At 47.7% G+C, this 27784-nt stretch overlaps 1 protein-coding gene across 1 annotated transcript; it reads left to right on the forward strand.

Annotated features, from left to right (window-relative positions):
- Nucleotides 1–276: 276 nt before the first annotated feature.
- Nucleotides 277–27760, forward strand: THEMIS2 (thymocyte selection associated family member 2). Its single transcript, XM_065421563.1, has 6 exons — nucleotides 277–429; nucleotides 15993–16133; nucleotides 17654–18064; nucleotides 23870–24921; nucleotides 25281–25458; nucleotides 27254–27760. Exons 1-6 carry the CDS (start codon nucleotides 336–338, stop codon nucleotides 27352–27354), a joined length of 1977 nt encoding a protein of 658 aa, XP_065277635.1. The 5' UTR covers nucleotides 277–335; the 3' UTR covers nucleotides 27355–27760.
- Nucleotides 27761–27784: the final 24 nt, after the last annotated feature.

Here is a 27784-nt window from a genome sequence, read left to right on the forward strand (position 1 = left end):
AAATGCCGGCTAGGATGGACACCGTGCGTTCAGTGGCTTGGTCCAGTGGCCCTGCTGGGGGCTATGAATTTTGGCATGTGAGGCCATGGCAGGGGGGGAAAATACTGTTTGGTGGGGATAATGCACGGGAGCCTAAAGAGAAGGGGTGGAAGTCCTGGCACTGAGGCAGCCAGGGCTTTGTAAGAGGCTTGGAGCACTGCCAGCAGCATCCGCCTCTGCTTGGGGAAGGAAGTTATTTCAGTCAAAAGCAGAAGTGAAAGACACAGTGCAGTCCAGAGTGCCCCGTCTCCCCTTACACTCAGATCCCAGCAGAACCACAGGGAGGGTGCAGAGCCATGGAGCCCCTCTCTTTCCAGGAGTATATCTTATCCCTGGACATTGCATCCCTGCCCAGGGTCCTGAAGGTTTGTTCCGGGGTGTACTTCCAAGGTAAGTACCTGCCTGCTTCCTGACCACAGCCAGGATGTCTCTGCTGCTGGTGCCAATGGAGTGGGGCCTAGAGACCCGTATCTGCAAAGCCTTGAACTCCTTCAGGAGCCGGGGAAGCAGGGTGTTGCCTGTAGTCACTGCAGGACAGGGCTCTCTCCATCCCATCCCAGCCTCACCTCATTCTGTGCTAGCAGCATAGAGTGCTTCGATAGCAACCACTCTGCGCCACCTCCCCACACCAGCAGGAGATACTGTGGTGACAACATCCGGCAATGGGGAAGGGTCCTTCTGCCAAGCCAGGGCAGGGAGCCTTCACTTGTATCCAAGCAGCTTGTGGAGTGGGCTGTGATCTGACCATTGCAATTCACTGAAACCCCAGGCACTCCCCCCGCCAAAGCCTGTCTGTTGGAGTGACACTGGCTCTCTTCTGCCCAAAGGGAAATTAATACAATCTGAACAATGACAAACACAACCCCTCCCCAATCACAGTTTTTATCCCGTAATGGAAGAAGGGCAGAGACTGCATGAAGGAAATGTGCTGTTGCTATTGATTTTACGGGGGTTCTCAGCTACTGCACAATGGGCAGCAGGACGAGACAATTCATTGGCCTCTGGCTCCAAAGTCCCTATAAACCATCTGCGCTGTGCCACAAGGGCACAGACCTGCCCGCTGAGCTGGAGCTGTTGATTCTCAGGTGGAACACTTCCCGGAGGCAGCTGTCGAATTGGAGAGAGAGCCCAGCTAGCACTAAGGCAGGCAATGTTAAGCTGGAGTTAAGAATATGTAACAGCATGAAAACATGCAGCGCACTCTGCCCTGTAGTGACAGCACATGGGTTTTATGGTGTTGATTAAGCTTAAGATTTATTATATTTAAGTCATTGTAGGGTTGTGGGCCCAGATTAGATCAAACTGATTTTTAAAGGCACATCTAATTTTTTCTTTCTCTGTGTGTGCATGCATGAGTGTTTGTGCATACATGCGTGTGTGTGTGTGTGTGCGCGGGCGCCTGTGCCAGCCCGCACATCTCCCTACAGGGCAAATTGCGTACCCTAGCTGTGCATTTCCATATTTTAGCATGTTTAAATTTTGTTTCAGTTTAACACTAACTTTGAATTGTCTGGGTTTATAATGGTTGGTTGGGATAATTACCCCCTCCCTGGAATGTGTTTTACCCTAAATTACTGAAATGTCCTCTCAGCTTTAACTTCATTGGAAGAATTTCCTTGTTTTTTACATTAAAAATGTCATCCATGGTCACTGCAGTATTGTTGTAGCCGTGTTGGTCCCAGGCTATCAGAGAGACAAGGTGGGGGAGGTATTATCTTTTACTGCACCAGCTTCATTCGGAATTAGAGGTTGGTTCAATAGAAGATATTATCTCACCCTCCTTGTCTATCCATGACCGCTAACAACAAACCCAACGAGGATGTTGATGGGTGATGATCTGAAGAGCTGTAGAGTCAACACAGAAACGGCTGGTCTAGTTCAGTCTCCTGTCCCCAGCAGTGGCCAGCACCTTCAGAAGAATCATAGAATCATAGAAGATTAGGGTTGGAAGAGACCTCAGGAGGTCATCTAGTCCAACCCCCTGCTCAAAGCAGGACCAACACCAACTAAATCATCCCAGCCAGGGCTTTGTCAAGCAGGGCCTTAAAAACCTCTAAGGATGGAGATTCTGCGACCTCCAGATGATACTAAACTGCTCAAGATAGTTAAGACCAAAGCAGATTGTGAAGAACTTCAAAAAGATCTCACAAAACTGAGTGATTGGGCAACAAAATGGCAAATTAAATTTAATGTGGATAAATGTAAAGTAATGCACATTGGAAGAAATAACCCCAACTATACATGCAATATGATGGGGGCTAATTTAGCTACAACAAATCAGGAAAAAGATCTTGGAGTCATCGTGGATAGTTCGCTGAAGACGTCCACGCAGTGTGCAGCGGCGGTCAAAAAAGCAAACAGGATGTTAGGAATCATTAAAAAGGGGATAGAAAATAAGATGGAGAGTATCTTATTGCCCTTATATAAATCCAGGGTACGCCCACATCTTGAATACTGTGTACAGATGTTGTCTCCTCATCTCAAAAAAGATATACTGGCATTAGAAAAGGTTCAGAGAAGGGCAACTAAAATGATTAGGGGTTTGGAACGGGTCCCATATGAGGAGAGATTACAGAGGCTAGGACTTTTCAGCTTGGAAAAGAGGAGACTAAGGGGGGATATGATAGAGGTATATAAAATCATGAGTGATATATAGAAAGTAAATAAGGAAAAGTTATTTACTTGTTCCCATAATACAAGAACTAGGGGCCACCAAATGAAATTAATGGGTAGCAGGTTTAAAACAAATAAAAGGAAGTTCTTCTTCACACAGCGCACAGTCAACTCTTGGAACTCCTTGCCTGAGGAGGTTGTGAAGGCTAGGACTATAACAGCATTTAAAAGAGAACTGGATAAATTCATGGAGGTTAAGTCCGTTAATGGATATTAGCCAGGATGGGTAAGGAAGGGTGTCCCTAGCCTCTGTTTGTCAGAGGGTGGAGATGGGTGGCAGGAGAGAGATCACTTGATCATCGCCTGTTGGGTTCGCTCTCTCTGGGGCACCTGGCATTGGCCACTGTCAGTAGACAGGATACTGGGCGAGATGGACCTTTGGTCTGACCCATTACAGCCATTCTTATGTTCTTATGTTCTCCCTAGGTAACCCATTCCACTGCTTCACCATCCTCCTAGTGAAATAGTTTTTCCTAATATCCAACCTAGACCTCCCCCACTGCAACTTGAGACCATTGCTCCTTATTCTGTCATCTGCCATCACTAAGAACAGCTGAGCTCCATCCTCTTTGGAACCCCCATTCAGGTAGTTGAAGGTTGCTATCAAATCACCCCTCACTCTTCTCTTCTGCAGACTAAACAAGCCCAGTTTCCTCATCCTCTCCTCGTAAGTCATGTGCTCCAGCCCCCTGAGCATTTTTGTTGCCCTCCGCTGGACTATCTCCAATTTGTCCACATCCTTTCTGTAGTGGGGGCCCCAAAACTGGACACAATACTCCAGATGTGGTCTCACCAGTGCTGAATAGAGGGGAATAATCACTTCCCTCGATCTGCTGGTCAATGGTCCTACTAATTCAGCCCAATATGCCGTTAGCCTTCTTGGCAACAAAGGCACACTGCTGACTCATATCCAGCTTCTCATCCACTGTAATCTCTGTCGTCAGATGTCACCAGTGTGGTGTTCTGCTCTGTTCAATGTTGATAACAGTCGTCTGCGTGTGTTCCCCCTGTATGCCGCCCTGGCTCTGCGCAGATCACTGACACAGCAGATCCTGAGAACACCACCAATGACCACAGACTCTGATAAGGTACGAAGGCACCCGGCCAGGTTTATTGTCAAACGAAGCACAGTAATAGTTCCCCGCAGACTCTACAGGACATACTACGAATATGTGTCCCCAGCAATGGACCGGCTCAGTCAATGGCGGGACTCTCCACTGCCCCCTAGGCCGGACAAAGACATCCACTCAGGGATGTAGTCTTATACACAGGTACAAACAAGTTACACATCACTCCTGACGCATCGAGGAACAACCCCTCTGCATGTTGGGGTGCTGCCTCTCTCCTGGTACATATTGGTTCGAACAATCAAGTCTATCCATCATATTAACCTTTTGACCCTATCTTTTAGGATGGGTCAACTTGTTCCTCATTATCTCTGTGGAATATGTTCGTACTGAACTTTTCTGGTGCCATCCTGGCCCATGTTTATCCTATTAGTGCTTGATACCCTTTAGATATGTGTATACATCCAATTAACAGCCTTCTTCTTGCCAGCTTCTGTGAGCAGGGCCTGCCTCTGGATCACAACTTAACTTTGCTTTATGTTAGCAAAGTCTTGTCCATTACTTTAGTTCAGGCCTTAAGCCTCAGACCGGGCCTCTGATACCAAGGATTTATGTTTCAGGGCCTCATCTTACTACATTCCCCCACTTTTTGTCTTTTTATGGGGAGGATGTTTACCCATCATCCCAGAAAAGCATAATGCATGGACTAAAGATAACCCAGTGGCCTAAACACTGTTATGTGGTTACCTTATTTTACCATCCATACACTCATGCCCCACCTGTCTTTAGTCTGCACATTCCCTCGTACGACTGATGGACAGATTTTATTATCCAATTATTTTTAGTCCCTTATGGTGGGCCTCGGAATGTCAGGGTCATGATTGAGGAATGTAGTTTTATGACTGAGCCTTAGAGGTACTCCCAAATATATATATGAATAATATGGATATGGAGTACATATTTGTAGTGTATATGGGTATATATGTATAGTATGAATGTGTGCATATGACACCACCTTATATCCAAGCATAACCATGTTTTTCCAATCTGGTGTTGTACTCTGGCCCTTTTACTTTGGTGACACAGATAGAAACACACTCCTATTAGGAAAAAGAACAGGAGTACTTGTAAAAAGCAACAGAGGGTCCTGTGGCACCTTTAAGACTAACAGAAGTATTGGGAGCATAAGCTTTCGTGGGTAAGAACCTCACTTCTTCAGATGCAAGATGACTTGCATCTGAAGAAGTGAGGTTCTTACCCACGAAAGCTTATGCTCCCAATACTTCTGTTAGTCTTAAAGGTGCCACAGGACCCTCTGTTGCTTTTTACAGATTCAGACTAACACGGCTACCCCTCTGATACAGGAGTACTTGTGGCACCTTAGAGACTAACAAATTTATTTCAGCATAAGCTTTCGTGGGCTACCCCTCACTTCTTCAGATGCATAGGGTGGAACACACAGACAGAAGATATTTATACATACAGAGAACATGAAAAGGTGGTAGTACGCATACCAATTGTAAGAGGCCAATCAATTGAGATGAGCTATCAGTAGCAGCAGAAGAAAAAACTTTGAAGTGATAATCGAGATGACCCATAGAAGGTGTGAGGAGAACTTAACATGGGGGGAAAAAAATTCAATTAGTGTAATGACCCAACCATTCCCAGTCTCTGTTTAGGCCTAAGTTAATTGTGTCTAATTTGCATATTAATTTGAGTTCAGCAGTCTCTCTTTGGAGTCTGTTTTTGAAGTTTTTTTGTTGCAAAACTGACACCTTCAAGTCTGTCACTGAGTGATTAGAGAGGTTGAAGTGTTCTCCCACTGGTTTTTGAATGTTATGATTCCTGATGTCAGATTTGTGTCCATTTATTCTTTTGCGTAGAGACTGTCCAGTTTGGCCAATGTACATGGCAGAGGGGCATTGCTGGCACATGATGGCATGTGGTTAGGTCCTATGATGGTGTCACTTGAATAGATATGTGGACAGAGCTGGCATCGGGCTTTGTTGCAAGGATTGGTTCCTGGGTTAGTGTTTTTGTTGTATGGTGTGCGGTTGCTGGTGAGTATTTGCTTAAGGTTGGGAGGCTGTCTGTAAGCGAGGACAGGTCTGTCTCCCAAGATCTGTGAGAGTGAGGGATCATCTTTCAGGATAAGTTGTAGATCTCTGATGATGCGCTGGAGAGGTTTCAGTTGGGGGCTGAAGGTGGCGGCTATTAGGGCAATTGCAGTTAACACCTGTCTCATCATTAGTAATAGGCTGAGTGTTTTGAAATACCGGGATAGGCGTTGTCATAGTGTGTTCCACAGTGTTATGTATATGAGAAGTAAAACAGAAATCTGGAGTAGTGACACTACAAATGAGGCTTTTATATATAAATGTCTTGTAATTAGTTACTACACAGTACTGCCCATTTATGTTATAGGTTACCCTTACTGCTGGTCGTCACCCTCTGGTAAGCTTTGCTGGGCAGGAAACAGGAACTGCTAGCTTCTGTTCCATGGATTGCATTGCTCTATGATACACCAGTAGTTGACGTAGATCCAGTTGTTTTTCATGGATGCTGTCTTTCAGATAACCTACTGAATGGACAGTAACGAATTTATCAAGTATTGCTGTGTCAGGAGTTAGTATTGGTACCCAGATTGTTTTGAATAACATGTGCCTCAGTTAGGATGCAGTGTTACTGATCCCAAATTGTGACCAGTACTAACAGGGAATTTATATATCTAATTTGTAGTTATTGTGTAACAATTTTTTTTTAACCAGTTTGTTTCTCCTTGCCTTCATGTTGTTTGCTGCCATTCGTTTGTTGATTTTTACCTGTGTGTTGGTTAAACAGTTTAGCAAGGTTATGCACATTGTACATGTTGTACAACAATAATACAATACAGCAATAATATAACAGTACAATAATACAGTAGTACAGCAATAATACAGTTGTTTTTACACAGTAACCAAGTTGAAATTAAATGCCAGTTTATCCTGGTCCAGCTAGTGGTTTTTAGCTGATTGTTGATACCATATATGGACAATTAAACGGTAGATAGAGATGTATTTGAGCAGTCTCTTTTTTATAAAGCCCTTTATTTTTCTTTTCTTGATGTTTGGGGGTTTCTTCACTGTATACTGATATTTTCTGGTGTCTTCAGGGTGTGATATTTTCTGGTGTCTTTGGTCGGTGGGATGCAACTTAAACAACTTTTGTTAGTTAACATAGTAAAGTTTTTTGTTTGTTTTCCTTTTTTGTTTTTGTTTTCAGTAACCCAAACTTAATACAAAGTTTAACTTAGTTTGTCTACAATGTAATAGGGACAATGTAATAGGGACCGAGTCTTTTATAACACAAGCTGTACTTTTGCAATTGTTGTGTAGACATTCATTTTCATTTGAGGTGCATTACTAATATTTTATACTAAATGTAATGCTTTACTGCTAAAATAAATGCTCACAATCTTCAGTGAGAAGGTGTATTGCTTTTTTTTCCTGCTGAACATTGTGTTAGCAAAAGAGTCAATAACATAATTTTTACCAAGCTTTTTAGAGTTAATTTGCTTGTGATACCAATTTCACTCTTGTTAACTGTTTAGAAGCACAAACTTTAACAACCACTGCTTCCCATTAACATAACATAACAAAAGAAAAGCATATAAAATTAAACCAAAACAGATTTTAATACAGGTCCATGCAAATACTTTGAGGATATTAAACTTTCATGATGCTTTGTTGTGTTTGGGAGCCAAAGGTGGAAACCTGTTGAAATTGTTTGGTTAGCGTTATGCATAAATTGTTATTTTTAAACATTTTTGCTATCACATTCTTATAACTATATTTAAAAGTGCAAACAAGTTTATAAAAACCCAAACAAGAAATTGACATTTTGTTAATATTATCTTTACCTTAATGTTGAGGTTTCCCCTTACATTTTTTCTTTGAAGAACAAATAAAAAAAACTTAAAAAACAAAACAAAACTGTGATTAATAAAACAGAATTCTTTTTGTTTGCAATTGAATTATTTGTTGAGGCAGAAATATATGTACACATATTTGTAACTGAAACTTTGCACAAAAAAAGTGGTGCTAATAATACTATGATTATTCCCAACCAGGAACTTAAAATAGTGTGGTACCACATATACAGATATTTTTAAAAGGGTATAAAATTGACTTTTGTTGCAACAAAATAAAAATAATAAAAAGGAGTCATGTGACACACACAAGTCGCAGCTCCTGTCTCCTAACGTGCTCTGTGAACTGTTCCATTTTTTCCTTCATCTGATTTACCAATTCAGAGAAAGTATTGTGTGCTGCTCTTTCCTTCTGTGCACTTACTTCTCCTGTTCTGACAGGCACCCGTCTAGGTGTCAGTTTAAGTTTAACCGGAACCTGGCTTTTATTATAAGGTGGTGGTTGCAATGCAGTGGACCACAATTCATCTTTTAATTTTGCTTTTTCCATTTCTGTCCCCATTCTTCAGGCACAGGGGAGCTACCTGAAGCCTGCTGCTGACCACCAATATTTATAACAGCGGACGGCATATCTCTTTTTTGTAGGTTTCTTACAGCTGTTTTCAATGTTTTATTCTGTTCCTGTGCTGGTTGTCTCTGGGCTGCTCACCACCCTGCAAGAGGGGTGGGAGCATTCCAGGACTTTGTAGCTTCTTTTGATTCTTTTAACTCTTTTTTGTTGTTGTTGTTGTTACTGTTACTTGCCCCACCAGTTCAGAGGGGTGCTGCTTTAACAGCCATGGTTATAGTTTGCAATAGTCTACATTTCAAGGCTACTGTCTCTGCCCTAGCCTTACAAATTACATTACATGTTTCTTCCCCATTATATTTTTTAAACTCTGTGGGGATTTGCAGGGAGGGGTTAAGGGGGTTTCCTAGCTTGTGGTTTTCTGTCATGTTAGATCGCGATTCCTACAGCGGACAGCTCGCTTACTCACCAGATCAGCAGTTGTGGTCACCAATGTTGTAACACGTCACCAGTGTGGTGCTCTGTTCTGTTCAATGTTGATAACAGTCAGCTGCATGTGTTCCTTCTGTGTGCTGCCCCGGCTCTGCAGATCTCTGGCACAGCAGACCCCGAGAGAACCCCCAATGACCGCAGACTCCGATAAGGTACGAAGGCACCCGGCCAGGTTTATTGTCAAATGAAACACAGTAATAGTTTCCCGCAGACTCTACAGGACATACTACAAATATGTGCCCCCGACAATGGACACAGCTTAGTCAGTGGTGGGACTCTCCACTGCCCCCTAGGCCGGACAAAGACACCGCCCCAGGGATGCATTCTTATACACAGGTACAAACAAGTTACACATCACTCCTGACGCATTGAGGTACAATCCCTCTGCGTGTTGGGGTGCTGCCTCTCTCCTGGTACATGCTGATTCGAACAAACAAGTCTATCCATCATATTATACTTTCGACCCTGTCTTTTAGGATGGGTCAGCCTGTTCCTCATTATCTCTGTGGAGTGTGTTCATACTGGACTGTTCTGGTGCCATCCTGGAACCTGTTTATACTATTAGTGCTTGATACCCTTTAGGTATGTGTATACGTGCAATTAGCAGCCTTCTTCTTGCCAACTTCTGTGAGCAGGGCCTGCCTCTGGCTCACAGCTTAACTTTGCTTTATGTTAGCAAAGTCTTGACCATTACTTTAGCTCAGGCCTCAGGTCTCATACCGGGCGTCTGATATAAGGGTTTATGTTTCAGGGCCTCATCTTACTACAGTCGCCAGGTCCTTTTCTGCAGAACTGCTGCTTTGCCAGTCAGTCCCCAGCTGTAACAGTGCATGGGATTCTTCCGTCCTAAGTGCAGGACTCGGCACTTGTCCTTGTTGAACCTCATCAGGTTTCTTTTGGCCCAATCCTCCAATTTGTCTAGGTCCCTCTGTATCCTATCCCTACCCTCCAGCGTATCTACCACTCCTCCCAGTTTAGTGTCATCCACAAACTTGAAGGTGTGAGAAACACCACAGCAGGCAGATGTGGGAATAATCTGCCCAATTAAGGCCTCATCCTAATCCCTGCTAATCAGAGACTGATCAGTAGAGATTGAAGGTTCTATGCTATATAGGTATTTATACCACGCTCATCACCATAGTATCTGAGCACTTTGCAGGAGTGCATTAAGCCACATGACTGCACATGTGTCATGTGTTTTTGTTCTCTCAGCCTTTCCCCAGAGGGAGACCTGTGCAGGGGAGTGTCTTCTGTTGGTTTGGTAGGGTGTTTTTGTTTAAATAAATATATACCTATTGCAAGATGTTTATATTAGAGACGGCAAGATCAGAGAAATGCCCCTTGCTCTTGGGGCAGACAGTTGTGAGCTTTGTGATGGTCCCTTCTGAAGAGGGTTGTTAGTATTAACTCTTACAATTAAAGGAACCTCCACACTTGTTTTTCTGATTAGCTTTTCAGGCCAGATTCCCAGGGCACTTTGGCTGCTTTACCCCACTCTGGAGCAGCACAAAGTCTCCAGGATGGACTGGCCAGGATAAACTGTCATTTAATTTCAACGTGGTTACTGTGTAAAAACAACTGTATTATTGCTGTACTACTGTATTATCGTTGTACTGTTATATTATTGCTGTATTGTATTATTGCTGTACAACATGTACAATGTGCATAACCTTGCTAAACTGTTTAACTACAAGCCACAGCAGCAGTGCAGAAGTAAGGGTGCAATGCACCATATACCAGGCCTCCATTACTTCTGTCTGCTGCTGGCGGTGGTGTTGCCTTCAGAGCTAGGTGCCCAGCCAGCACCCGTCGGTACCAGGCCACCCTGCCAGTGCTTAATTTGTGCCAGGGCTGAGTTCTGGCACCTCTTTCAATGCAAATTAAGCACTGTGGAAAGGCTATGGTGCCCGGAGGTGTGGGGGGGAACCCCAGGGAGCCCGTGGGGTCCAGGGGTGATGGCGGGCTACCAAAATACAAGTTCATCCAGGGCGTCATTTTTCCTAAGGCCAGACTTGCTGGCTAGTGTGGTTAATGCTGCTCCTCACCGAGATCCAGTCAGGGGCCTGCAGATTTTACACAGCCCCTGAAACCTGGATGGGAACAAAGGGTGTGATGGGGTAGGCAGAAGCCAGGAGTCACCATCTGGAGATTTCAGAAAGGAAGGAGGGGTAAAGACCTGATACCAGACACAGTGTGGGCCTTCCAGGCAGAGCGCAGGTGTGGGGGGAGGCTGTTGCAGGGTCCAGGAGGGGGAGGCTGTGGCGGGTTGCAGCATCCATGGTGGAAGGGAGTATTGGGGGTTGCCTAGGGTCCATGGGGGAGGCAGAGTCTGGGGGAGAAAGGTGTTGGAGGAGTCCCCCGGAAGGGAGTTGTGGGGGAGTGTCACAGGGTCTGTGGGGGAAGGGGATTGTGGGGGGAGGAGGTCACAGGGGGTGGGGGAAGTGTCACGGGGCTGGGTGGATTGCTGGGTCCATTGGGGAAGGTGCTGTTGTGTGTCTGAATTTAATAACAATGCAAGATTGTCAAAACAACAGGCTCAAATGGAATTATTTAATCAACAATTAACAGCATATAGAGAAAGCAAAGCTCTCTTACCTCTCTGTGTGTAAGGTGAAGAGCTGGCCCCTTTCCTCCCACTGGTGGGGTGTTGGCAATGTTCATCCTCCTCTAACTCCCCAGACCTCTGTCCTTTTGTAGGGTGTGAGACAAAGCCATTCCCTTTTGGAGGGAAAAATTATTTCCCTACAGTTAATTTCACTGTGTGTTGTTTTCAAATTCTCATTTTACCTAATTACATATGGAATTTCTTGTATGGCATCTTAGGTTACATGCCAGATACGCTGAAGGGATTCCTAACTCAGTTATTATTAAGGACACTGTTGCAACAAGCACTTCCTAACGAGTTAAAACATCTTTCGATTTGTCATTATTTCACATATCACAGAAAACATATGCAACAACAAATACCTCTTATCAATCAGAGTGTAACTGAATTATATGTGCCTCCTTATCAATTACCCAGTCTTTGTTCATTATAAGACACTTTTGCAGGGACCTTCATTAGTTTTGAGAGATCCTTTTCCTGGACACCTGGAGTCTCATAGTCTTAGAGGTGCAGGGAATAATTAGATGCAGCCCAATTACATAAATTCCTGAGAGTTGCTTACTTGCTAACTTCAGGTTCAGGACAGAACTTTCAGCTTCATAGATACAGGAAACTAAAATATATATAGATACACAACATAAAAAGGATTTTGGTTAGCATGTAAAAGAATCATGAACATTTAATATATAAAAATCATAAAAGTTAATATTAACAGTACTATGGGGAGGTGTCCCAGGGTCTGTGGAGAAAGGGTGTGTGTGTGTGTGTGTGTGGTGGGTCACAGGGTCCATAGAGTAAGGGGACAGTAGCAGGTACCCAGGGTCCATGGCAGGGTCCCAAGGGAAGTAGGTTGGGGGCATTTCACAAGGTCTGTGAAGGAAGAGAGCTGCGGGGCGGGGTGTCACAAGGACCATGGAGGAAGCAAGTTGAGGGGAGTCACAGGGTCCATGGAGGAAGGGAACAAATAGCACTTAAATAAGGAACTATGTTTTAATTGACTGTAAATTACAAAATAGTTCTCAGGTTACCTCAAGTCACATGTGACCATTATCCTGTCATGGAGAGATAAGGATCTGCTACTCCGCTGGAGTTTAATACTGAGCAAAACTCTGCCAAATATCATACCCACATTTCTATTTTGCATTTTCATTCTAAGTAATCATACAAATAACTCAAACCCAGTATTCTAACAATTTGTCCCAAACTGTTGCAGAGAAATTGTATGGACAGTTACAAATTAAGAAATCAATAGGAACCCTGTTTTACCTGTCTGATAGAACTGGAAGGGACCCTGAAAAGTCATCAAGCCCAGCCCAGCCCCCTGCCTTCACTAGCAGTACCAAGTACTGATTTTGCCCCAGACCCCTAAGTGGCCCCCTCAAGGATTGAACTCACAACCTTAGGTTTAGCAGACCAATGCTCAAACCACTAAGCTATCCCTCCCCCCATTTTCTTCTTTGATAAATTAAGAACTGAGGAAAACGGCTACATTTATCACCCTGTGTTTAATTATGTAACAACTTTAAAAATATGCATCCTGCTGAGTGTTGTGTCTGTGAGCCCAGCCACACAAACAGTGGCCAGCCCCATGCACTGCATCTTCACCCCGCCAACAGCCTTGCTCACCCACCCCATTGTCAACCACTGGACCCCCACCCCCCACTCACCACTGGTGAGCGAGCGGCTGGTGAGCAGGGATCCAGCCAGCAGCAGGACCCGCCAGTACTGAGTGGGGGGAGACAGAAAATACGGGACAATTTGCCTGTTTTTAAGAAAAAGTTGGGACAGCTGCAGGAGGGCTTAAATATGGGACTGTCTCCTTAAATCTGGGATGCCTGGTCACCCTACCTTGAATTATTTTTGTGGCTCTTGTCCGCACCTTCTCCAATTTTTCTGCATCCTTTTAGAAATGTGGACCCCAGAACTGTGTGCAGCATTCCAGTATTGGGTTCACAAATGCAGTATACAGAGGTAAAATCACCACTCTGCTCCTACTCATGTCTCCATTGTTTATGCATCCAAGGATCACATTAATCCTTTTTGTCACAGCATCACACTGGGAGATGAATGTCTCAGTTTTCAGGGGTTAGATATTTGGACAAGAAGTTGAATTTTTCTGCAGAAAACAGACACTTCTTGTGAAAAAATTGGTTAGTGGCAAACCCAATTATATGATGAAAAGTAGTTTTAACGGATAATTTTGTCACTTATGGGGGTTGAACCCCCAGTTCCTTACTAAAGGATAGTTTGCTCACTATAACTGTGTGCGCATGTAGGCATGGGCAGCAGGTGAACGCGCCCTTGCGGGAGGCTAGCTCCCGGCCCCTCCCCCTCTGCCCAGCTTCCTCCGCCCCTCCTGCCCCACTGGAACCCGGAGCACACACCCCACACACGGCTGCCTCCCCACACCTGGCCCCAGCGCCGGGAGGATGGGTGGCGTGGGTGGCCTCAGCCGGGGGGTCTTGTGCACACTGCGGCACCAGCCTGCCTGCTCCGGCCTCTCAGCCACAGAAGGGAATGGCAGGCAGGAGAGAAGCTGGGGGTGGAGGGTGGGCGGGGCCATGCCAGGCTGTTTGGGGAGGCACAGCCTTCCCCTGCCTATGATACCCACCGCCCATACACGTAGGTATGTTTTCGGAGGTGAGGTGCTCGTGACACAGGCCAAAGGAAAATGACATGTTCAGCTCCTTCTGATGTTCACAGGGCCATGGGACCTGGGGTGACCCAGAGTTATTTTGTCACTCAGTCAATCAAGGGCCAATTTCTTATTTGGACAGTAAGTAATTAATAACGCAATAATTATTAACGTAACCAGTTATACAATCCAATCACATGTTTGGTGACATTTATGTAATCTTACACTGATGAACTTTTACAACATTTTGGCCTCTGAACAAGGCACTAGGAATGAGGAACCAGTTCCAGCCTCAGGTGGAAGCAGCCCCACAAGCTGCTCAGGACCAAGAGGCACTGATCTCCTCATGCTGAGACCCTTTCTGCTGGATCACTCCCACGCAGGGCTCAGCAAAAGCAGAACTCTTGGCTCTGAGAGGGGGTGGCTAATCTCTGTGGCACTGAATGAGGACTGGAAATGAATCAGTATGAGAAAAATTAGTCAGCAGCTTCCCATAAGCTTTAAAATAGCCATTAGGCCGTATGCTTCAGTTCACTGCACATATAAGGGGACACCTGGCCAGGCAGCCTGCAGCTCTGGGGGAGGGCAGAATGTGACAATTCTCGAGGTACCCAGGACTGCGAGTCAGCCTCTAGCAAGAGCCTTGCCGTGGTGGCTGGGTACTAGCCCCTTCACACCACCAGCCTGTTGGCCACTCCAGCACTCTCCTCCGGGCTGTGCCAGCCCTGCCTTCACCTTGCAGGGTAACAAGAGGTGCCCCCCAGGAGCCGCCACAATTCAGCTACTTTCGCCCCTTCCTCTCCCCCACCTCCAGCAGGTACAATGGCTGCCTCCCCGCCTCCAGCAGGTGCAACTGCTTCCCCCCACCCCTGCCTCCAGCAGGTGCGACTGCTTCCCCCCACCCCCGCCTCCAGCAGGTGTGACTGGCCCCCCACCCCTGCCTCCAGCAGGCATGACCGCTGACCCCCACAGGTGGCTCCATCCTGGAAGCCTGGGGGTTCTATGTCAGCTATCTCCCCGCTCAGGACAAGACTTTTGTTACAGTTGCTGGTGTCTAGGCCAAGTCAGGTTGGTACCCAGATCCCGGGAGCCGGCATCGTTTGAAGTGGGGTCCCTCAAGCCCTGAGCCACAGAAGGCATGGTGCTCCCATGGCCTTGCTGTCTACAGTGACCCTGCCCTTGGGTGGGGCAGTCTCTGGAAGGCGTTCTCCCTGCTCGCCGTTTCTCTGGCTCAGGAAGTGCTGCCTCGGCCCCCAGCTACCGTGCTCGCAGCCATGGCCCCAGTGTCGCCCGTTAATGTGGACGTCCCTCTTTCCGGAGGGGAAAGGCTCACGAGAGCACAGTCACTGCCCACAGGGAGACCTTCTGACTCTTGCTCTGCACACACCTCCTTCCCAGCCCTCCTCAGTCCTGCTGCTGGCTGGAGGGGTCCCCTGCCCCACCAAGGAGCATGCTCCCTGGCCTGGACTGCACAGGCCTGTGCAGCCGCTCCCCTCCTGATCGGCCTGGTGGCTGTCCTGCACCAGTAATAGCTCATTAGCCAGGCTTTGGCTGTCTAGGGTGGGAACTGATGCGGGCCCAGCACTGTCATACCTGGGAACATCACAGTCTTTATTGTTTGTCCTTCCGGGGGCGCAACAGAGCTCTTAACCCACTGTACTGATGGGGAGCTGAGGCCCAGAGAGCCTAAGGTCCAGAACCCCAGAGGTAACTAGGCACCTGATTCCCACTGAAATCAATGGGAGTTAGGCACCTAAGCACTTTGGAGGCTCTGGGCCGCACTGCCTTGCCCAGGGTCTCACAGCAGGAGAGGGCCATCCTTCCATCCTTCCTCTCCGGCTGGGGCCCTTCTCCAAGGTGTGGTGCTTCCTGGGGAGCGAGGGCCTTGCTGGGGGACAGTGAGGTTCCACCCCGGAGACGGGCTGAGTGACTGCAGCGCTGTCAGTGATGGCTGACTCACTGCAACCGCAGAAACGCCCGTAAACCGCCCCCATGTTCCCCTGCAGGGTCTGTGTACGAGGTGAGCGGCAGCGAGTGCTGCTTATCAACAGGGGACCTGATGAAAATTACTGGCCTTCGCCTGCAGAAGGTCACCTGCGAGGATCCAGAGACCGGGCTAGCAACAGAGCTGCCTCTGAACTTCAAAGGTAAACTGGGACACCCCACGCCCACCCAGCCTACTGCAGGTAGGCACCCGCCCACCACACACAGACACACCCCATCCTCCCCCTCACACAGCCATCCACCACCCCCTCATATACACACTCCCACCTCTCCCTCCAGGCCATCCGCACCCCAGCCATACACACACACACAAATATACACACACACATCACTGCCTCCAGGCTATCCGCACTCCCAGCTCCCCCCTACACACAAACACACATACACACAACCCCTACTACCTCCAGGCCATCCGCACCCCAGCCATACACACACACACACACACCAGCCCTCCCCTCTCCCCCAACACACTGCCTCCAGGCTTCATCCACCAGCTCCCTCACACATAAACATCCCCAACACTACCTCCAGCCATCCGTACACACACACAAACACAAATGTACACACACACACACGTGCACACACACACACCACTACCTACAGGCCATTCGCATCCCAGCCATACACAAACATACACATACAGACACACACACACACACCAGCCTCCTCACATACCCCCACCCCCACCATTACCTACCGGCCATCCTCATCCCAGCCATAAACACACACACACACAGTCTCACCATCCCCACACCACCAATATATATAGGCCACAACGTACCCTGCCATGACATATAGGCTTCACCCCCCCACACTCCCCTGCCACGTATAACCAAACAGAGCCTGCCCACCACAAACAGGCCCTGCTAGGGTTGCCAACGTTCTGATTGCAGAAAACTGAACACGCTTGTCTAGGGTTGCCAGGTGTCCGGTCGAAAGGGACCCTGGGGCATAGATGCCGGTGCTCGGGGTGGGGGCAGTGTGCGGAGCCTCCCTGGCCACAGAGACATGGCGGCTGCTTCCGGGAGCCACGCAGAGCCAGGTAGGGAGCCTGCCTCAGCCCCGCTGCGCTGTCGACTGGACTTTCAATGGCCCGGTCAGCAGCCTCCAGGTTCCCTTTTCGACCGGGTGTTCCAGTCGAAAACCGGATATCTGGCAACCCTAGCCCCACACACATGCCCCAGCCATACACACCCTGGCCACCACATGCAGGCCACACACCCCACCTCACCCAGTGGCCCTGCACAGGCCACACACACACACACACAGCCACATACACACATGCCCATCACCTCCAGGCCACACCCCCACTCTGGCTGCATTTGCTGAGGCGGGCGTGGCTAATCCCCAGCCCCGCTGCTGTTGTGGGGTGGGTGGTGGGATGTGGCAGCCCCTCATGCAGGCGCTGCTGGGATCTGTGCATGGCTCAGGCTTGTGTACAGATGAGGCTCCATTGAGGCTCCTCATTCCTGGGGTCCCTGGTTCAGGGTTGCCTGGCCAGGTTTTCCCAGGACCGTCCCTTTGTTGAGGTAGCTGTCCTGGAAGGCCTGCCTGGGTTCCAGTGCACACGGCCAACTGTCCAGTGTGATGGGCTCAGGATCATCCCAGACGCGGCAACCCTACCTGCCCCACTAACGGTGAGCTTCCTCTGGCCCTCCTGCAGGGCATTTCCAGCGCAGCCGAGACAAGCTGTCATACACAAGCCTGAAGAAGCTTGCCAGGACCAGGCCAGCAGGGCTCCAGGACATGCCCTTCTCCTTCACCTCAGCAGTTGACTTGACCGTGGATGGGCAGGTCATTCCCAAGGGCCAGCCCATTTCCCTGCTTTCGGTGACCAGGCATGAGGGCCAGGAGTTTGCCAACTGCACAACCACGGGGCAGGACGGGCAGCATTTGCTCTGCCTCCCCTTCTCCCTCCAGGGTCAGTTCTATGAGTGCAGCGGGCAGCAGAGCTACACGCTGAGCCAGGTGCTGCAGTTGGAAGCCCTGAGGGGCCAGCACCTGAAATGCTCTGCACTCGGCAGGCACTCACTGCTCCTCTGCCCCGTGTACGAAGTACAGGCGATAATGCACAGTGAGTACGGCTGCAGCCGGGGCTGCTGGGGGTGTGTGTGTGTATGTGTGAGAGAGAGAGCTGGATGGAGTGGTGTGTGTATGGCTCCGTGCCTCTGGGTCAGTTTATGGGGGAGGTGTGTCCTGGAGTCTCTGTGTGTGCTAGGGTGACCACCCATCCCTTCTTTTAAGGGGCAGCCCCTTATTTCATTGATTTATCCCTTAAGGCAACCACTCAGCCCTTATTGTAAAATGTACTGAAATGTACTAAAACAGATCATTAGTACGTTTTAAACTTTAAGTTGAAGCTTACGATAATTGAATTGTACACTTGAGAGAACAATCCATGCTATGCGAAGGGAAATGGTGTTTCCCTAAAATGTCCCTTAAAGTTGTGGTTTTTCCTTAGTTCCATTCAACAAAGGTGGTCCCCCTAGTGTGTGCCCATCTCAATGTGTGTGTTGCTGTCCCTGTGTGACTTTGTTGGGGAAGAACTTTCCTTTCAATGAACTGAGGCATTTATTTAAATCATTAACTGAAGCTATTAAGAACCCAAATAATCCACATCAGACAATTTAAGCTAGTGGGCCAGATTGGATAACAAAGATACTTTTCCAAGCACCTATGTGAGTAACCAAAATGGGATGCTGCTGCTCACAGTAAATTATGCAGATCTTCAAAATATGATGGTGTTGCCCCTGGGTTCCCCTGGGTTCCTTGGCCCTGGCTCACCTTGATGGGGCTCCTTGGGCTCAGCTCCTTCTTGACTGGGGGGCGGGATAAGTCATGGCATCTCCCAAGCGCCACCCATGTAAGGCATCAAACCGAGCAGTCACAGTGAATTGTACAAAATCCCACAACTCTCCTTTTTCACATGAGCAATGGAATGGTAACAATGCTGATATTTACATGGGAACCTAGGAACTGCCAGCCTGGATTCATAGATTCCCACATTCCAAGGCCAGAGGGGGCCATGTGATCATCTAGTCTGACCTCCTGTATAACACAAGCCAGAAATTTGCCCCCAAATAATCCTTAGAGCAGAGCTTTTTAAAAAAAATCCAATCCTGATTTTAAAATTGTCAGTGATGGAGAATCCACCATGACCCGTGGTAAATTGTTCCAATGGCAAATTGCTCTCACTGGTAAAAATTTACACCTTATTTCCACTCTGAATTTGTCAGGCTTCAACTTCCAGCCATTGTTATGTTACACCTTTCTCTGCTTGTTTGTGTGGCCTACATTCTTTGTTCCTGGATGTATACATTTATATTTAGCCATATTAAAACATACATCGTTTGCTTGCCCCCAGCTTACCAAGTGATCCAGATCACTATGTGTCAGTGACCTGTTCTCTTCATTATTTACCACTCCCCCAATTTTTGTGTCATCTGCACACTTTGTCAGTGATTTTATGTTTTCTTCCAGGTCATTGATAAAAATGTTAAATAGAGTAGGGCCAAGAACCAGTCTCCCTGAGACCACACTAGAAATATACCGTTCGATGACAATTCCCTGTTTACAATTACATTTTGAGACTTATCAGTTAGCCAGCTTTTAGTCCATTTAATGCGCACCGTGTTAATTTTATATCTTTCTAGTTTTTTAATCAAAATATTGTATGGTACCAAGTCAAATGCCTTACAGAAGTCTAAGTATATTTCATCAGTACGTGTAATCTCATCAAAATAATACAGTATATCAAGTTAGCTTGATAGGATCTACTTTCCATAAACCATGTTGATAGGCATTAATTATATTACCCTCCTTTAATTCTTTATGAATCAAGTTCCATATCAGCTGTTCCATTATCTTGCCCAGGATCAAGATCAGCCAGACAGGCCTATAAGTACCGAGCTCATCCCCTTTTCCCTTTTTAAATATTGGCACAACATTAGCTTCCTTCCAGTCTTCAGAAACTTTCCCAGTGCTCCAACACTTATTGAAAATCAACAATAATCGTCCAGCAAGCTCCTCAGTCAGCTCTTTTAAAATTCTTGGATGCAAGTTATCCAGACCTGCTGATTTAAAAATGTCTAACTTTAGTCACTGCTATTTAACACCTTCCTGAGATATTAGTGACATGGAAAGAGTGTTATCATTATCATCATATGATATGCCTGCATCATCTATTTTCCCCCAAATACAGAACAGAAATATTTATTGATTACTTCTGCTTTTTCTGCAATATTATTGATAATTCTACCATCACCATCTAGTAATGAACCAATACCATTGTTTGCATTCTTTTTGTTCCTAATATACACCTCTACCCCGATATAACGCTGTCCTCGGGAGCCAAAAAATCTTACCGCGTTAGAGGTGAAACCGTGTTATATCGAACTTGCTTTGATCTGCCGGAGTGCGCAGCCCCACCCCCCTGGAGTGCTGCTTTACTGCGTTATATCCGAATTCATGTTATATCGGGTCGCGTTATATCGGGGTAGAGGGGTACTTTAAAAAAATCTCATTCTTATTGTCCCTAACTCTGCTGGCCATAGATTTCGCCTTGTGTCACTTTGCTTCCTTTCTCTATTTTATACAATTCCTAGCTTCTGATTTATATTCATTACTATCAACTTCCCCTTTCTTCCATTTTTTGTATATTATATTATTATTATTATTATTATTATTATTTTATTTTGTATAACTGCCTTCACTTCCCCTTTAAACCAGGTTGTTTTTTTAACCAATATGGCCTTCTTCCTTAGTTGTGGGATTTTGGCTTTTTGGGCATGTAGAAAAGTGTTCTTAAACAATTTCAAATTATCATTCACATTTTTCTGATAAAATTTTTCCTCCCAACTGAGGAACCCAACATCAGACCAAACATACAATAATCTCACCTCCAAGGGTGGCCAGCACCAGATGCTTCCAAGAAAGGCATAAGAATTCCACAGTAGCCAAAGTGATATAATCTGTGCCTTCTCTCCCAGGTCTCACATGGTCTCTAATAGTTAGAGATTGCTTAAATCCTGAAGCACAAGGTTTAATGTCCCAGTTCTGTGTATCCCTAGCCTGTTCTAATATTCCAACACTTTTTTTAGTATTGAAATAACTGGATATTCTTGGTCTCCATATAACTATCCAACCCCTTTTTGAATCTTGTTAAATTCTTCACCTCAGCAACTTCTTGGGACAATGAGTTCCACATCTTAAATGATCATCGATGGATGCCTGTGATAATCCCTCACTGATTTGAGTGGGGTTCTTCACACCTCTCCAAGCTGTTTTCTCAGGCTCTCTGCAGACTCAGCTCTGCATTCGTTACAGTTGGTTCATGTTTCTGAGCTTGTCTTCACAATCATAACAGCTACAGACTTTTCTTAAAGCTGAGAGCTCAGATTCTGGAGCACAGAACACTTCTGAGCGGTGCCAGTACCGTGCTTGGCTGTGCACCAGCCGCTTCTGGGCCCTGAGCTGAGCAGCCGTAACAGTCTCACTCCTTACAAAACTGGCTAGCACAATAGGAATTAGGGATTCCTATTAGACCTATGAGCCCCCATCTTATTCATGGCCCAGGTGCACACACCACAAGTCATAGGAGGTGGAACGTTCAGCTATGGACAGGGCTTGGAAACATCTGGCACGCACCCATTTGCCAAAATGGCACTGCTCTGTTCCAGGCGATCTGCTCCTCCAATCTCTCTTACAGGTATGGGGTAGTTTCAATAGTGCCAACCTCAAGTGATCAAAAATCATGAGTCACACCCAAAATTCATGAGATTTTAAAAAAAGATTATATTATGTGTTTTGGTATGTCTTCTGGGTGCCAAATTCCCCCTGCCCAGCCAAGTGTGTGGGTGACCAGTGGGGCCCAGCGTGTTGGGGTGACAAGCGGGGCTGCCCAGTGTGTGTGGGTGACAAGTGGGGCCCAGTGTGTGGGGTGACAAGCAGGGCTGCCCAGTATGTGGGGTGACAAGCGGGGCTGCCCAGCGTGTGTGGGGTGACAAGCAGGGCTGTCCAGCTGTGGGGTGACAAGTGGGGCTGCCCAATGTGTGGGGTGACAAGTGAGGCTGCCCACACTCCCAGATTCATTGGGTTGGGGGATCTTGGCCCCTGCTGCAGGAGCTCTCACCCCCAGTTTTGCCCATCACCTGTCCAGCAATTAATATTACCCCTCAGTGTCCAAATCAAGCTTGCCCCCGAGGACCGACCTCCTATCAGTTCAGCCCCACGTCACTTCACTCACCCAGCCCCTAATCTCTCAGTTCTGTTCCACAGCTTCACCTCTGCTCTTCCTGGGGTTCTCCAACCCCTCTCCCAGGCTAGAGGGGCTTCTGGGGTCCCCTTTCCCCCTCCCAGGGGGGATCAGAAGTGTGCCACCTGTCCCCAGGGTTCATAGGAGCCAGCCTGAGCTGCTGGGCTCTTTCTCTTGCTGCCTGACCCTGAAGAATGGCTTCAGGTTCTGAAGGTGGGGAGAGAACTCTTCCTACAGCAGAGTGATTGGTTGCTCAGCCCCAGGAGGCAGGCAAGTGGGGCAGGCAGCCAATCAGAGCGCTCAAATTCATAGAGGGGCGGAGTTTCTGACATTAGCAGCTGGCTCCAGCCCGGCTGAAATCCACCAGCGCTGACGACGCTGCAGTCCCCCCAGGGCGGGGTGAGGGCCCAGTGTTGTGCCTGTCAGCTGCACGGGAGAACGGGGTCAGGCTGCAGACCTGCATGCTTCACTGAGAGGTTTTCCCTCAGCAAGGAACCAGCCCCCAGGAGTCCAGCGAAGCTTAAGGGTCACACGCCTGAGCATCTGCACAATCTTGTGCGAGCGGCGACTCATTTTGGTGACTCACATGGGTGGGGCCTATTTTGTGGTTGGAGCTTGGAAGAGTACCACTACCTTTCCCCCTAGAGCCCTGCCTTTGTATTTCCCCAGTCCTAGGCTGGTTGCGTGCTGGACCAGTCCCCCACGTGGTGCACAGGCTGCTGGTAGTCTCAAGGAACTGATCCTGCAGCTGGAGATCTCTGTAGCAGATGGATGTCTTGGCCATGCCCGCATAGACCCCATTCACCTCTCAAACTGTGGTTTAAACTTGATTGTAGCCAACTGAGGATCTAATAGCACTTGGAGCTGGGCACAAACAACACTGGAACTATGTTATAAAACACGCCTCTGCCTAGAATAGCAGTGACCTAACACAGGAGTCCTTAAACTTCATTGCACCACGACCTCCTTTGGACAACAAAAATTACTATGTGACCCAGGTGTGATTTTCGGCTTCAGCCCGGGACAGTGGGGCTCAGGCTTCGGCTTCAGTCCCAGGCCCCAGCAAGTGTAAAGCTGGCCTTGGCAAGCCCATTAAAATGGGGTCGCAACCCACAGTTTGAGAACCGCTGACCTAACACATTTATCTCTATCCATATTGGCCAGGTAGTTAGACACACACGCACTCTGCCACCAGTGGGGGCAAGCAACTATACACAGTGTTTCTGTACCCACTGATCAGTGTGTTACAGGACCTCTCCGTGCTGATCCACAGAGGATAGGATTCTGATCTAGCCCAAGTAGAAACTTTAGCTCATGCTACAGCAGCTCATGCTTTCAGCTCTGGATGTCCCCTATTCATTCCACAGGGTATCAGGATGACAAGCTGTCATGCTGAGTTTTAACCAGTATTGGAGCCAGGGTCAGTACATCCTGCCAGCATCTCAGCCTGGGCGCGAGCAGCAGTGCAGACCCGGGGTCTCCCTGGCAGGGAGATAACCCCTGGTTATTGTAGGCTGCAAAAGCATCTGGGGCCTGATTCTCAGCTGGCATCACCAGGGTCAATGGGGTGACACTGGCTGGGGTTGGGACTGCTGGCTCTCACTGCTGCATGTCTCCCCCCTGCAGTGCGGAAGGAGGTGGTGAAAATCCCCTCCACCCTGGAAGTGGATGTGGAGGATGTCACCGAGGAGTCTCAACACATCCACTTCATCAAGCCGCTGATGCTGAGCGAGGTCCTGGGGCTGGAGGGGGCCTTCCCCATGCAGGCCGAGATCCTGGAGGGTCCTGAGTACCCACCTATCTTCGAGAACGACTGGATTCCCCACCTGCAGAAGGGGCAGAAGATCCAAATCCATGGCAAGTCCTGTGCCTGGAGGATCCTCGCCTCGTCCTGCAAGGGCAGGAGGGGCTCCCGGCACTTCCTGCTCTCCAGCACCTACCAGGGCAAGTTTCGGAGACGCCCCCGGGAGTTCCCCACAGTCTTTGACCTGACAGCAAGTCTGGGGAAGGGTAAGTGTCTGCGGGTGGTGGTGACTAAAGACTGTGAGAGCCCCGAGGAGGATCTGCCGTCTCTCAGCATGGGGGACCGGCTGGAGGTGCTGCACCTGGCCAAGACCCAGGTCTGCAGGCAGGCAGAGTATAAGTCCATCGATGTCCTCGTGTGCAGCAGGAGCAGCGGCGAGGACGAGGAGAGCGAGCAGCTCATGCTGCCGCTGCACCTGGAAGGCGGCTTTGTGGAAGAGGTCAGCGACAGCAGGAGATACAGCCTCCCCGAGATAGTGGAGCAGCTTCAGCTGCCCTGCGAGGTCAAGGTGGCAACCAAGGATTCTTCCCTTGCCAATGACGTCCTGGGCTCTTTCTCTGCTCTGCGGCTGGAAGCGCAAATCACTGAGCCCTTCTTAGTGACCAGCTTGTGCGAGGCGCCGTCAGTGAGCTTCCAGATCCCCCCTCAATGGCTGGACATGGCCCTGTTCTTCACAGAGGAGCCTGCCCCACCGCAGACACCCCTGACAGACAGGTCAAAAGTCGAAGAGCTGACAGAATCCTTTTATTATCGTTTGCTAAAGCTGATGCCTAGCAGTGAGGCTCCCCCACCACGGCCCCCCAAAAGAAGGGACGTCAGGGAGAAAGCAGGCACCCAGCTATCTGGAGCCAAAGAGGTCACTGAGAAACCAAAGGTACGTGTGTGTGTGTGTGTGTGTGTGTGTGTGAGTGAGTGTGTGTGTGTGTGTGTGTGTGTGTGTGTGTGTAGCGCTTTTACTGCATCACAGAAGGACGCAGCCGGGCAGCAGAGCACAGGAGGAGCTGGGAAAGAAGGGGACCCCTGCAGAGGTTGGGGTCCTTGCTGGTCACCCCACTTCCCTGCAGAAATTCTAGCCGAAATTCTGCACCCCAGCTCTCTGGTGTCCATTTGGGACTGGATTTTCTTGGCAACTATCCCATGGCTTGTAGTCCACACACCCTGCTACCAGCATCTTCAACAGACTGAGCTACAGCCTTTTATTTTTAAAATCCATCTTATTCCTCTTCCCATTAGCCACTGCCCCCTTTGTCCAAGTCGAAGTGCACACCCGAGGAGTCTGTGCCGCTGTCCCCCAAGCCTAGGAATGTGAGGAGTCCCCCGACTGTCCGGAGCTCCCCGAATGAGTACTCACCACATCAGATTGGCTCGCAGATGGCCTCCAAGCCTAAGAAACCCTTCAAAGAGGCCAGAGGTGAGACTGTCCAATAGACTTGCTGCTGTAGCACTAAAGATGAAAAGGACGTGCACAGCATGATTCACTGTGGCAAAATTATTAGGACTAATCTGATGACGCTAAGGGAAAACTACTGGGTTGTGACATGTTGCCCCCATTGCTTGGGACGCAATGTTGGACACAATTCTAAAAAGGCGAGTGGGAAACAATTACTCCAGGTGCTGGAGAGGGGGTCTGGGAGTGCTTGACCACTGCAGGGGCCGGGAAGTTCGTTATTAGGGGGTTTCCCCTGCCTCTGCAGCATCAACTTTCCGGCTCCTATCAGCCTGCATAGAGATTAGATTTGACCAAGAAGTGGAAAAACCACTTTGCAAAACATTGGGCCATTTGGAATTTCTTCCTGGTTCAAATGTTTAAATTGTTTTACCAAAAAATTTGAATAGTCAGAAGTTAGCGCTCCCCTTTTTGCCACTGAGTGCAATAAAATGAATGTGGTCCAGGGTTTTCCTCACACAATCCTTTTTTTCCAATCTCTAGTGTTTCAAATCTTCAACTTTGGAAAAGCTTCCAAGTAACAGAACGACAGTTTCATTTCTCCTTTTGTCCCTTGGTAACTTTTCTGAAGTTGGAGAAGATTTGACAACTTACAGAGGAGAAAAGGGAGAAAAAAAAATTCTAGACCTTATTCATTCTACTGCATTCAGTAACAACAAACAACAACAACAAAAGAGTGAGAAAGGGGGAAAAAACCTGGTCTCAAAAAAAATTATTTCAAACATTACAATGAAAATTCAATTTGAACAGAAATTAGATTACAATTTTTGTTTAGAACATTTTTATTGACAACAATTAAATGTTTCATGGGAAGATATCGTTGGTTTTCAGAAAACACCATTTTCAGCAGGAAATTTTTGATCGGCTCTAGGGTCAGAGGGATCTGTGCTTGAACATACACAGTACTATAAAATGCCTATCAGTACTCTAAGAAAGCAGGGCCTAGGCATCTCAAATTGGGCACCCAAAATTAGTGGACCATATAACAATTTTGGCCTTAACCTCTCTGTGTCTCTGGCCCCTATGTGTAAAACAGGAACAATACCCACCCACCCACCCCTCACCTCACTGAGGCTGTCCAGGCAAGCAACCTTAATTTTGATGCTTCCTAACTTTTGAGTGCTCGATTTTTCAACTTTCATATTCTTTAAAGTTTTGTTAATATAATGTAAGAAGAAATCAGGCTGTTTTGTTAACTCAGGGAGCACATGCAGCAAGGGGTAAACCTTATGCCAATGCAGATAAAGAGAAGTAGGCTACGATCATAAAAACAAATCTCATGCTTGAGGGTGTGAACTGATCTCTGCAGGGGCTGGAAAGGATGTGCCCTCCCACTAACCGCACCCCAAAACTGGCTCTAGGTTCACTGAACGGTTTTGTTTGGCATCCCCCTCAAAGCATCAGATACCGGCCACTGACAGAAGCCGGACACCAGTCTGGTTAGGTCATTGGTCTGATTGAGCACAACATATGCTGCATTCTTAGCAACATGCAAACACACTATATTGCCCATTGCTTTTTATGCTCTTGCTCCTGGGCTTTTTGCTGTTAGTCACCTTTGCTAGTATTGTATTCAGATAAAAGTATTACTCTTGCCTCTCAACACTGGCAGGGAAGGCGAAGGAGAGCCCAAGAATCTGCCTATCTAAAGGGTTTCTATAGCCTGTACCTCCCTAGTATCTTAGCACATGGAGTCGTCCAGGGCATCCCAAACGCTGTCCCAGCACCTGCATGGTATTCTCTTTCCTTTTCCTTTTAGATGCGAATGTCAGTGATGGCTCTGACCACGACTATGAACTAATTGATGATGACCTTACAAAAACAATTGATAAAATGCAGAAGGCTGTTCTTCACTACTAGGACTCCAGCCTACAGGACATGACAAGAAGCCAGCCTACGCCAAAGCCACTCCCAGTTCTTAAACTCAGAGATGAGTACTTGCAAAAGCTAAATGCAGCACTGAGTCCTATGAAGTGGCTTCCAACTGCCCTCACCAGTGCAGCCTGAAGAGACAGCTGGGTTCCAGCAGTCACTGCTCCCTTGTGCTGCAAGCAAGCCTGCACATTCAGAGACCTGTCCTCTATGTACTAAAGCAGAGGGCTGGTGTTATCGGTCCTATGGTGAGCTAAGTGCTGTCCTTAGCTGTGTAGTTTGGAACCAGGGTTGCTGGAACAATTTGTATAGTGGGGGGTGCTGAGAGCCATTGAATCAAACTGTAAATCTTGTTTATGAGGGAAAACACTTCAAGTCTAGGGGTGCAGCAGCACCCCAGCACCCCTAGTGCCAGCAC

This window comes from Emys orbicularis, chromosome 23, assembly GCF_028017835.1.
Source record: "Emys orbicularis isolate rEmyOrb1 chromosome 23, rEmyOrb1.hap1, whole genome shotgun sequence".
Lineage (NCBI taxonomy): Eukaryota > Metazoa > Chordata > Testudines > Emydidae > Emys > Emys orbicularis.